Below are 12,687 nucleotides of genomic sequence, written 5' to 3'. Positions count from 1 at the left end.
TGTATTTTAGTCTTATGTGGATGGATTACAACTCTGAAGAAACTAGGTCATTCAGAAGGTGTCGAATGAGCTTAAAGGGGTCGGTATGGCCTCTGTAATTGTAGCTGAGTTGTAAATACTAGTACAACAGCAGGAGTAGTACTAGTGGGAGTACCAGTACTAGGCCCTTAGTGCGAGTATGAGTACTTCATCTTGCATAATTAATATCTGTTTTAGTCTTTTACCTTTGATGATTATGGCACATAAGTATCAAGAGAAGATACCGATAGTTTCCCCCACTCTTGTTTAATACCCAAACCAAAAGGAATGAGCAAATTTACAAGCCTTTGAAAAGGGGGGGGCATATTCTCATACAAAGTATTTGCATCATGTTAATAATGTCTCCTCCGATCTCTGCCATTTTTTTCAACCAGTTACACCCTGTTCCGTATCGTCCTGGGAGACTTTGACTTCCACGAGTTGGAATCGGCTAATCGTGTCTTGGGACCAATCTTTTTCATCACCTACGTGTTTGTGGTCTTCTTCGTGTTGCTGGTAAGTTTTTTATTTCTATTCTCCCTCTTCTTTTCTTCATCTGTTAAATTTTTATTTTGTAGCGCGAATATTTATCATTTAACATCTATATATTGCTTGTTACCTTCCCGACCGACTATGACATCGGCAAACTTTGAATGATCATAGAAAGGTTCGTGGCCTGCAAACCCATCGACTGATGTTTCTCATTTCATGCACTCGCCTCTCTCCAGAACATGTTCTTGGCTATCATCAACGACACCTACAGTGAAGTGAAGGCAGACATCGCCAACCAGAAGAGCGAGTTTGAAATCTCCGATTACTTCAAGAAGGGCTACGACAAGATGGTGGGGAAGCTCAACTTCAAGAGGGACAAGATCGCGGACATCCAAGAGGCCCTGGCCCACGCCGACGCGAACGCCGACCAACATCTGGACTTTGACGAATGGAGACACGAACTGAAGTGGTAGGTCGTCCGTCGAGAGAGGGCCCACTGGGTGGAGAAGGTGTTCTAGGGATGGGATTGTCTGTTGATCTCTCATTTGTAGATATTGATATACCTTGAGACAACTCAAGACTACAGATATCGTATTGCAAGATGAGAATTTGATATGATTTCATCAATGGTGTAATGGTTATAGTTGAAATTAAGAACGTTTTCATTTTGCAATCAGGTCATTTTGTGAGCACGACATTTTTCACCATTTTTTGGCATATTTGAATCGTAGGAGATTTACAATGTTTGTTCTTCTAGACAAATGTCGGCTATAAACCCTGGGTCTCCTGCTCGCCGTTAGCAGATGTATCTGTCGGCCTTGCCTTAGTTGCTTATAAATATTCTGTGACAAGGTTGTTTTTTTCAGAAACCCGGCTATGCCAACTATCACCTTCATTTGAATCATTTGGCAGAGTGGGACTACTTGATAGCATCTGTATATGGAAGGATAATACAAAATACTTTTTGTTCTGGTGGAAAATGCTTCTAGAGTTTCATTTTATTTTAGCATATGAAAGGAGATTCAACATGATACTTTATATTTGAACTTGAAGCAAACCGCTTTGAAGAGGTTATAAATGCCGTGTGCACTGTTTAAAGTGATCTATAAATATCTAGTTTAAGATGGTTGTCTCAAATTCTGTTGACATTTATTTTTGCTGTCTCACAGCCGTGGTCACGCGGATGCGGAGATTGAAGCCGTCTTTGCCAAGTACGATGTGGACGGCGACCGTATCCTGGATGCAGAGGAACAGATGAAGATGGCAGCGGACTTGGAGGGACAAAAGGTAGCGAGGAATTATCATTAAAGCAGTTTATTGGTTGATTGACTTGTTGATTGATTGGTTGCATTGATTGATTTGATTGAGTTGGTGGATTTATTTGATTGGTTGTATTGATTGATTTGATTGGTTGTATTGATTGATTTGATTGATTTGGTGAGTGGATGGGTTGATTTGATTGGTTGTATTGATTGATTTGATTGGTTGTATTGATTGATTGATTTTTTATTGATTGATTTGATTGGTTGTATTGATTGGTTGAATTGATTAATTGATAGATTGATTTGATTTGATTGGTTTTATTGATTGATTTGATTAATTGATAGATTGATTTGATTTGAGTGGTTGTATTGATTGATTTGATTGGTTGTACTGATTTATTTGATTGGTTGTATTGATTAATTGATTTGATTTGATTGGTTTTATTGATTGATTTGATTGTTGTATTGATTGGTTGTATTGATTGATGGATTGATTTGATTGGTTGTATTGATATGATTGGTTGTTTTGATTGACTGATAGATTGATTTGATTTGGTTTTATTGCTTGATTTGATTTGATTAATTGATAGATTGATTTGATTTGAGTGGTTGTATTGATTGATTTGATTGTTGTATTGATTGGTTGTATTGACTGATGGATTGATTTGATTGGTTGTATTGATTGATTTGGTGGATTGATTTGGTGGATTGATCGATTGGTTGGTTAATTGATCAGTTCATTCATTGGTTGGTTCGGAGATTGGTTGTTGATTAATCGTTTGACTTGTCTACGATTAAACACAGACAGAATTCACATAAATATCTGCTCTGCAATATCTCTACATTTCACTTACTATAAAAGTCCAATTTGAAAATAACTTTAAATAAAAAATTAAAAAATGATCTTTCCTCTCTCTGCAGACTGAATTGAATAACCAGCTAGCGGAATTGGAAGAGGCCCAAATCACGACTGGTAACCAGCCGTCGACCGCACGGAGCAAGAGTAGGGTCAGCTTCAACGACAGCATCGAGAGCGACTACGACGATGACGAGGGCGGCAAAGGAGGAGGACGGAGGGGGGGAGCCGCCGTCTCTTACGAGGAGTTTGTCGTGTAAGGGCGCCCTCTATTTCAAAAAATGTAGCCAATTTTATAATGTAAAATAAAACTGTTGGCAAACTGCTTATCCACTAGAGAGCCTGTGTAAGAGAATGTGTAAAAGTAAATTGGCCTGACGTTTCGATCCTAGCAGGATCTTCTTTAAAGGCTAAATGACAAGTAACAGTAACAGAAGGGACAAAAACAAGCACAGAATACAGACAAAAACAAGCACAGAATACACATTGTATTCTGTGTATAATGTGGGAGAGATGTTGTACATTTGTACATTGTATGCGCTAAATATGACGGTTGGTTTGTCCCTCCTTGAGAGAAATGTTACTCTAGGGATAAGCATGAAATGTTGGCTTTTTAAATAAGAAATGCTAGGAAGAAGGAGGATTAAACCACCCTATACATCTACAGCCTGTAGACCCCCAGTACCAGCTGGTCGTTGATATGCGTAGAATTAACCGTTGAAGCAATCTCTTTCCTTCTCCTGTTACAGGCTCAGCCGACGCGTGGACAGGATGGAGCATTCCATCGGCAGCATCGTGTCCAAGATCGATGCGGTCCTGGTGAAGCTCGAGGCAATGGAGAGGGCCAAGGCACAGAGGCGAGAGACCATGAACAAACTCTTAGATAGTATCACAGAGGTAAGACTCGGTGAAGAAAAATTTAATTTGATTAACTTGAAGATGGCAGATATTCCAAATTTCCACTGGTACTTTTTTCCAGAATCCGTAATTCCCCTTTAAAGAGGAATAGACACAGATGCCCAGCTGTCTTTACCCTAAAAGTGCAAGAAGAATTAGTTGTAATTTAATGAAGTGTTAACCAGTGACCATTGTGTTTTCAGGAATTTGTTAAAATGTTATTTACCAATGCGTAGGTTTAGCCATAGGCCGTTGGAAGAATTATACTACTTCATTTGTAAGATTATTGTTCTCAAAATCTTCGACTTCTACAATGGACGAACCCTCCCCCCCCCCCCAGTACAGGGTACAGGTGTAACAGTCAATTTCTAGGGCTAATAAATCATGAAGGATATGTGCACAACCAGTTTTGGTCTTTCCTAAATTGCCCTTGAACAAAACTTGATATTTTGACAGTGCCAAATTAAGTGGATGATCCTAACACCTTTCGTGACATATATAAAATGACCTGCACACTCGGTCACGAGGGAGGAAACTTTCCAGAACTTGATTATCAATTTTTCTTATTAGTTCCTTTTTTATGAAATCCTTTATTTTTCTTGTTTTTGTCAAAATATTCATTCCTTTAATTTTGCATTTTTTTTTTTTTTTAAGGCAGTTGGTAATTTGTGTACACATCATTCTGTGTTGCATCAATCACTTTAAAATATTAAATATTATAGAATATCTTTCCTTCTAAATAGTCCGTTTTGTTATTGAATCGTTAAAAGTGAAAAAGAGGTTTTTTTTTTCCCTTCCACATTAGTTTGTATTAATTCATTTCATCATTGTCACTTTTTGTCGTAAAAAATACTTTTTGGATTAAAAGCACCGACATCAGAAAAGTTGCTCACTCCATTTCAACGTAAGAATTTGAGGAAAGAAGCTAATAGTTTTTCATGTCATCCCTCTCCCCTATGCGTCTATTTTACCTCTCTCGAAGGAGAGAGAGATAAAAGAGGTTTACAAAAGTGAGATGAACAGGGATTCCCTGCCTCAGATGTCAAGAGCCTCCACCTCAGCCTCTGGGTATAGTGATGACGAGGTAGAGATCGTGTGAAACCACATCAGCACCAGCACAGAATCTTGCCGTTTATCTTTTCCTTTTCCTGCTCCTTTTTTCCCTTCTCCTTCCAATTGCACCATCGAGTAAGACCTTTTCGCATCGCTCACCGAACTATTCCTTAATTAACAATTTTTTTGTAATCAATAACTTCCTTTGGCTCTCTCTATTTACCATCCTTCAAGTTAAGGACGTAAATCGATAATCAATTTTGCGTAGTCCATTTTATGGGTAGTAAACAATTCGATATTTTCACGTATGACGGTAGAATCATTTGTTTGGAATCGTTGATGGTAAGAATTTTCTCCTAACTCTTTCCACGACAATTTCTCGGCCAATCATCGGCGAGAATTGTAGCGCATCTAATTCTCACTGCTGGGAGCCACGACTTTCATATCTGAAGAGAAAAATTGGAAGCATGATATGTTTTTGTATATAATTTTTTTTTTGTATAAATGATATTCTTGACATAAAAGTTCAGAAAGTAAAGGAAAATACGTCATTTTGCCGAGATGGTAACTCATCTCTCCTCCAAGATGAAATAATGCAGGTTTCTTCATCTTTCCGTGCTAGAGGGTAAAGTGAAAGGATTGCATGGCAGAATTATCGCTCATAATTCTCCGACAGTGTAAATATGAAGCATGATAGATAGATATTTGGATAGGGATATTAACCTTCATAAAATATCTTTGTTTTTTTTTTCTTTTTGTTTATTTGAAAAACGAGAAAATTTCAAAGAGATAGCAAGAGTAAACTTTCCTCTCGTCCGTTTCAGTCGTGGAATCCTTGAAGTGTCTGTCAAATGATCAAGCTAACTGTTACTCGAGACAAAGAAATAAGATTATTTCCTCTCCTTTCTTCTTCTCCTTCTTAAGAAATTAGTTAACACAATTCGCACCATTGTTATCGATTGGTCCAGCACATTACTAAATCTGTGTCATTGTGATAATTTGTTTAAACGTCATTGAAAAAGTTTTGGAAGTTTATTGTACAGTTTTCATTCTTTTTGAGGCAAGTTGGTTGATGCAGTTGGACAAGATTGGTATCTAAAAGCAGTATATATGTTCCTTTCAAATTTAGTGATGTTCTTGAAATATTGAAGAGTGTGTTGATCTGCTGTGGGTTTTGCTGTATCAATTATTTGCAAGGGTCCAAGCATCAGTCCTTGGGATATTCAAACTTTAAACACTGTTATTCATCCAGAGCTGTTTAGGTTTGTACTCAGTCCATCATATCAAAGCAAGAATCTTTCATCGTCAGTGAACTGGTAAAGAAAAATGGAACAAGCGCTGAAATTGACAGAAACCTCTTTTTTACTACTACTGTAACGTTCATGTTTAGTTCTTCAAACGTATCTAGTGTCTGAAGAAAAAAAACAGCCCTGCAAATAAAAGATGTAAAGTTGCCACTTCCCTTGTATTTGGGGCAGTCCAGATGGGGACCTCTTCGGCCCCCTTTGAAAGAAAATTAAAACAAATAAATAAAACATACAGGGTAGACATTCTCCCTCACATCTGGGTCATCTCTTTCCTGTTAACCTACTTTGCAGACATGCCAAAGAGACCTTTCTATTGAGATGTCATCATCACTACTCTTATAAATATAGTACGTTTCCTGTACACCTGTCAGTGAAGCTATTTATAAAGATAAAGGGAGGTGGCTTCCAGAGAAGTGAAAAAACCCTTTTGCTGTTTCTTGTGTACAGTACAAATATTTAGAGAAGAAATGTTGTCAACATTTGCGATGATACCTTTCGACATACAACAGTGTGACAATACAGGCATGAAGTTTGTTTCTTCACTGCTGCATACTATACATCTTTGTTTTCCAGTGTAACGATATTTTCCTCACCTCGATGACGTGATAATTATGCACTAGCCCATTGTCCAGGGAATATTCGATTCTGTATGGCATCACTAATTGCTATGCAAAGTGGTGCTCAGATTGTTATACAGTTTAAAGATGGTATAGTACAGTCGTTTTTGACACTGGAACCATATTATTTTAAAAGAGGCAGATTTCAGAGTCTTCAAAACTGACATAAAAATTAATTAATACCCTTTTCAAGGGTCACATGACAAACACACGCTGAAAGATCACTTGACATTTTGAGTTTGCCAAAGTTCTGTGATGAAAGCTCTGGTATGAACCATGTGTCTTGGCAACAAACTTCTGAGAATCTGGGGATAAGGGGTTTGGGGAAGGGGGGGGGGGGGGGAAGAGAGGTGTTCACCTTTACCTCTGACACGTTCATCAACAGAGCTGTCACTTTTTACGCACCATGATTTGTTGTCCTACACCTTCATTTTACTATCCATTTCTACGATTGATCTTAAACTGAAACTGTGTTACTTGTGCGTGGATTTCATTGATCTACGAAACAGTTCTTTACTTTTCTTTTGATAATTATTATAATGTCTGTGTACACTTATCAGTGTGCTCTTGTCCCTCAAAATGAGCAACCGTCTCTCCTTTTTCATCTCTCCAGGACGACGGTGAGCAGAAGAGGAAGAGCAAGATGGAGAACTTGGTCCGGGAAGAATTCGAACGTTGGGGCTCGGATGCGTCCCTCCGTGGAGGTCGAACAAGCGCGACCAGTCCCAGGGCAGGAAGTGCGGTGCGTTCACGTCCGACCACTTCCCAGTCGAGACTCGGGGTAAGTTCTAGCCGTTTGCTGACTGTTGGCCAGGTAGGCTTGGCTTCACCTTTCTGGTGAATGCTTAATCGAGTCGTGACAACTCGCAGATCTGAAGTCACAGATCTGTACTTCAGAGAGAGAAGAAATGTCTTTTACAGCATGCCGACGCTTGAGCCTTTTTCAAATTTGAGAATGTAAGTGGGATCAGACCTTGCAATTGTTATCACCATGTTGGGAGGGTTAGCCCTCACTTTTTTGATACCTGGAAGAAAATGGTGATTTTCCGGGTATCATGTGATCTACAAACAGGCATGAGCTTTTTCCGCGAATTTGCGAAATATCTGTGATTTCTTTTCTACCTGGACTAAAAACTATTATCCTAACACACTGTAGGATACGCAAACTGGAGCCTATACCGCAATTTGTGCAAAGTTCCGTGATATTTTTTTTTACCCCAGGCTCGTCCCTGTACAAAGTAACCAAAGTTGTCTTTCTCATCTTTACTCCTCAAGCTCTTTTTGTTAAAGGTTCGTACCACTGCAGCTGTTTGATTGGCTAAGTTAAGGAGGACAGCTTTGGTTGCGTGATGTTAGGGTTGTGTAAGGTACAAGGAAACCACCTATTTTGCATTCCCATAGCAACAACAGTGTGATGAAGTGTAATGTTTAAGCGGTTACATGCGTTACTGTGACTTGCTATTCATTGCCATGGCGATCATAGCTGAAGTGATCGCTTTGGTGTTCCGTGACTTACATCCATAACCATGGCAACCCTGTTGCTGTCTGTACCATGCCAGGGATTATTTTTGTGATAGTGTGACTCACTGTTCATTTCCATGGCAACCCTGGCTGACATCAACTGTAACCGTTGAAGATTGCTTGTTCATGGCAATACGTATGCTTCATTTTCCCTTTTTTTTTTTTTCTTTTTTTTTGTCGTCTCTAAATTTTGTCTTCTCACAATTTTGTTTGTGAAGGACATCAGAGAAGTTTCGGAGCCGGGAACTCCCGGGACCAAACGTGGCCTGAGCCGATCTGCCTCCCAACAGTCGGTTCAGTCAATACAGGTATAAAACACTAGCAAGGACTGTGTGCACCACCGCTATCATCACACATTATAACAGTGTGGATTGAGAGATTTAACCTTGAATAATGTTAACATCACATCAGTACACCTAACAGTTCTTGGAAGAGATTTAAACAAAATAATAATAATCATCACTTAAATATGATCAGATGTATTCTTCACGAGTGGTCTTGACAAACTAACAGTGTCTCCATTATGTTACGTTGACTCTAGAATGGGGTTTGAATATTGATCTGAGATCAATATGATGAATGGATTGCCAACTCCAAGCTCAGATAGGATGTGGTATTAACTTCATAACAGTCTTTTATAATAAACCTACTTATCTTCTCTTGGGAATCCTTGGCGTGTGTTGTGTAACCTTACAATATCGTTTGAATATCGTCTCAGATGTAATGATACTTGTATACTCTTTTACACAGTATACTGGAAGTGACATACATATAATTGATATATTTGTCTTCCCTTCTTCTTTCCCTAATACATTGAATGTCAAGGAATTCAGAGATTAATATCTTTCCTTACATTAATACCCTTTACCTCTGGGACATGGGATGGAGGGGGTGGGCAGGGAGGTGGAGAAGGGGTCATGTGCTTGTCCTTGACATTTCCAAACGGTAGTATTGACTATGGGTACCGTAAGACCTTTGCCTGTCATCACGAAGCGAAGCTGAATGACATGGAAGAGAAAGCAAGAGTGTTTACCTATGTATGCACTATGACCTACAGGTTCAAAGACTGACACATACAGTACTCAATCTTCCTTAGTGGTTGGAAGGTATCATTCGTGCCTTTTGTCATCGCGTGAACACTGGTAGTCGAATGAAACTGTTGCATCATGGAGTGTTAATTAATGTGGGGTGTTAAGTCCAATAAGTCCAATAATGTGGAGTGTTAAGTCTGCACATTCATTTTATGTTCTCACTGAGTGATGTATCACCTAAACTGGAACAAGGCCGGTGGGGGGGGGGGAGTGGGTGGGAGGGTAAGGGATGGGGAGAAGGTTATTTTCTGTGTGTTAAATTAACTCTACACTGCACACACTCTGCACCATCGCAATACTGCGGTATAATTGTCGTAAGTCGACGGGTACTGCATTGTAATACCTATGGATCTGTCCAGTAAATATTTCACTTGGATGCGTTTCAGAAAAGGACCCTGTGAAAGAGCTCACACAAGAGCATAAGTATTTGTTTTAACCTCTAGTGACCCTGGTGGGAAGTGGTACAAAGTTATGATGTGCAACCAGGTTTTATTGAGAAAAGGAAGTTTAGACTGTGTATGGCTTTGGCCCCTAGGACATTGTATCGATTTTCTGGCATCTGTTATAGAACATTTACGTATTGTACTCTGTATTCAAAAGTTTGACTTTTTGTTCACACTGCCCTTGTGTGGTCACACTGCCCTAGTGGGTTGTATTCCCTCTTCAGGGGTGGCTTGTACAGTTAGTGTGGAAACGGAATCCAATGGATGGATCAAGATAGTGTTGGAAAGGGTTCCAAGAGGGATGTATGTGGTCGTTGGACCTTATGATCCTCATCAATATTGCTATTATTTTTCATCAAAGAACGTTGTGTATAGTAGCACGTTAATAAAATGCTAACCCTGCTTACATAGGAAATTGTCAAAGGGCCTCATATTGCATTTCTAATAGAGAATCCAATATAAAATACATTGTTTCAAGTGATTGTACTAGCTGTTTCAAACTGGTATGTCCATCTCGTATTTTGTAAAGGGAATCAGAGTGTTTGAAAGTGGATAAAATTTATATAAAGCCATTTCACAAGATACGTATTTTTTTTATATTAAACCGTTTGCTGATGCTGAAAATATTCTTCGCATGCTACCGTAACAGTCCAACAAGTCAGGACGCAAGAGCAGTGTTTCACAGGTCGCCTTTGAATTAAATGTAAGTAATATCTTGTTCTCGTGAAGGCACTACCACAAACTGCACATCTATCTGACTTTTGGTCATCAACGATAAGAAAAATTATACAACTTGTCGAAATTTCACATACGTTCTCCATATGCCTCAAGTTAGTATCAGCTTGGGCCACTGTGTGAGAGATGTATATTTAGTACACAAGTTTCTTATAATTATTAATTGTTCAGGTCAAAAAATTGAAAAATCTGACATTTTTGGCAACAAAAATACCCTCTTTTCAAAGCAATTAGCAGTGGTTTGGGGGACATGGGGTGGTGGTTTGTGATACTGTAAGCACCTCATTGACCTAACTGCTAAAATGGGTTTCAAGCCCCAGAGTCAAATTGGTTTTGTTTGATTCAATCTCATCTTATTTCAGTTGTACCTTAACAAGATGAGCGATGTCTTTGTCCGACTTCCAATGGTTATCAGTGAAGCTAAATGGACATGTTGGATGGTGGGGGGTGGGGTGGGGGGAGAATCTTCATGTCGGCAGTAAATTTACAAAGAACTTGTTTTAAATATCTGAGAACCCCAAAATTTTCTTTCTCTATCATAATGTGAAATATCGTGATCTGGTTTATTTTGTAAAGTCCATCTTAACCAAGCCCGCTCGGTGACTTCTCGTCTTTTGCCTTTTGCACCCTCAACTTCTGCCCAATTTCTGCCGATTCCACTAACTTAATTCCTTGTTCCATTTTAAAGTCTCTACTGTAGAGAAGACGGTGTGTATCGAAAGCTGTGTGTCTTGCAAAACATACCCTTGAAGTAAACATCTGCAGGAGGTCTCTTTCTAGATTCACTCCTCTGGCACTTGCAGTGAAGCTCCTTAATCACTCAGCTCATTTTTAAGATCTAAGTTGACCTCTTGACATTTTCACCAAAAAATATCCTTTTTCTGGGTTTAATAAACCTGTACACTTTTTTCTTTTCTCGTCCCATTCCTCACCACAATCTGACTTGTTTTATATTCTGTTCACTCCCTTTTTCCTCCAAACTAGTAACATTTCTCTGCCTGCTTCTTTCACACCGATAGGAGGAGTTGTCACAAGTAATCAAATCACGGCCAACTTTTTGATCTTGGCACATCATTTATCTTCTCTTTAGCCCCCTTTTATAAGGGACCTCTTATCTTCGTTTGCTGTAAAACTCTCCTAGAGGAACGTTTGATATCCTACGCTACTCTTTCATTCTTTCTCCATAACGATTGAAGTGTAGTACGTGTGACTAGCTTCATTCTCCGTCCCTTAATATTTCTCTTTTTCGCCCTTCGACACTTGCCGTGAAGCCTTTGAATATTTCAGCCATTTCTCACTGCCTTTTTTTTTTATATCTTAAATTTTTTGTCTCTGAGCTCTCTGTAAATAAGCAACCCTCTCAATGACCCCCCCCCCCCCCAAAAAAAAGTTCCAAGTTTTGTTAAGAAAGAAAGGGACACACTCACTTTGTATATATCATGATCAGGAGGAGACTGAAGATGACGACCCTCTGGTAGAGCTCGAGAAGACCCTGTCTCGCGCCGGCTCCAGGACATCGATGATAAACGCCCCAGATCATCCAGAAGCCTCATCTTCTGCTTCAAGAGCCGCCTCCCGTGCCAAATCCTCGGCCTCCCGGTCCTCGTCGGTCACATCTAGGAGGCACTCTTTGGGAGCTGTACCCGCTGCTTCCGGAGTGACCTCACCATCATCGAGGACGTCAAGAGCATCGTCCAGTGTAGACACCCCCGTGGCTTCCACTCCCCCTGCATCTCCAAGTAGGGCCTCTGCCTTCAGTCCAAGGTCAGATTCGGCCATTTCCGGTCGGACCACGGTTGCCGTAAGTTGCAAGAATCAGAAACACCGCACGACCGTTTTGCCGTGGTAGAAGTAGTTATCACTCTGTCCCTTTTTCTTCTTCTTTTTCCTTCATTGAAACATGTACATATTATACCCTCTTGTTCTTCCGTGCAGTGGAAGGGGCGTTTGGAATAAGACGTCGTCGAGCGATTTATTTTTCATCTTGAGCGACCCTTCAATATTGCAAACCACATGAAAGTTGGAGATTTACAAACTCCCAGGAGAATCATTTATAAAATCATGTTTTTGCATATTTTGAAAATGCTTTCAAATTTGCTAATTTCAAGGTGATGAGATATATATAAATTTTTGAACATAACTTGAACGTTTCCAGTATCTCAATATGATGTCATAATATTTGAGCAAGTTGTGAACAATAAATTTAATACCCTTGTAGTACTTTTTTTCAGTTTTGATACTCCATTGCAACGAGACTCTCTGGGACATTTTCCTATAGACATAAACAATTATTTGATTTGAATGTATGAAACAACAGTAACCTCACTGTATAGTTATTTTGTTACAAAACTTATTAAAATTGTTGATGTTCTTTTCTCACCAATTACGGGACAAG

At 39.4% G+C, this 12,687-nt stretch overlaps 1 protein-coding gene across 5 annotated transcripts in view; it reads left to right on the top strand.

The window, feature by feature from the left end:
- The window catches only part of LOC139969086 (polycystin-2-like protein 1), a 40,441-nt gene that overhangs the window by 16,140 nt on the left and 11,614 nt on the right, over positions 1–12,687 (top strand). For 2 of the 5 annotated variants that reach the window (XM_071973852.1, XM_071973851.1), the window contains exons 9-16: positions 414–534; positions 747–979; positions 1,680–1,797; positions 2,694–2,884; positions 3,378–3,525; positions 4,508–4,609; positions 7,116–7,283; positions 8,242–8,331. In XM_071973852.1, coding sequence (XP_071829953.1) covers positions 414–534; positions 747–979; positions 1,680–1,797; positions 2,694–2,884; positions 3,378–3,525; positions 4,508–4,609; positions 7,116–7,283; positions 8,242–8,331 — 1,171 coding nt within the window. Of the gene's footprint in view, positions 1–413; positions 535–746; positions 980–1,679; positions 1,798–2,693; positions 2,885–3,377; positions 3,526–4,507; positions 4,610–7,115; positions 7,284–8,241; positions 8,332–10,206; positions 10,261–11,739; positions 12,094–12,687 lie in introns of all 5 variants that reach the window. The other 3 variants (XM_071973849.1, XM_071973850.1, XM_071973853.1) reach the window with 3 other exon arrangements.

The sequence above is a fragment of the Apostichopus japonicus genome, chromosome 6, assembly GCF_037975245.1.
Source record: "Apostichopus japonicus isolate 1M-3 chromosome 6, ASM3797524v1, whole genome shotgun sequence".
Taxonomy (NCBI): domain Eukaryota; kingdom Metazoa; phylum Echinodermata; class Holothuroidea; order Aspidochirotida; family Stichopodidae; genus Apostichopus; species Apostichopus japonicus.
This window is presented reverse-complemented; position numbering and strand designations above follow the sequence as displayed.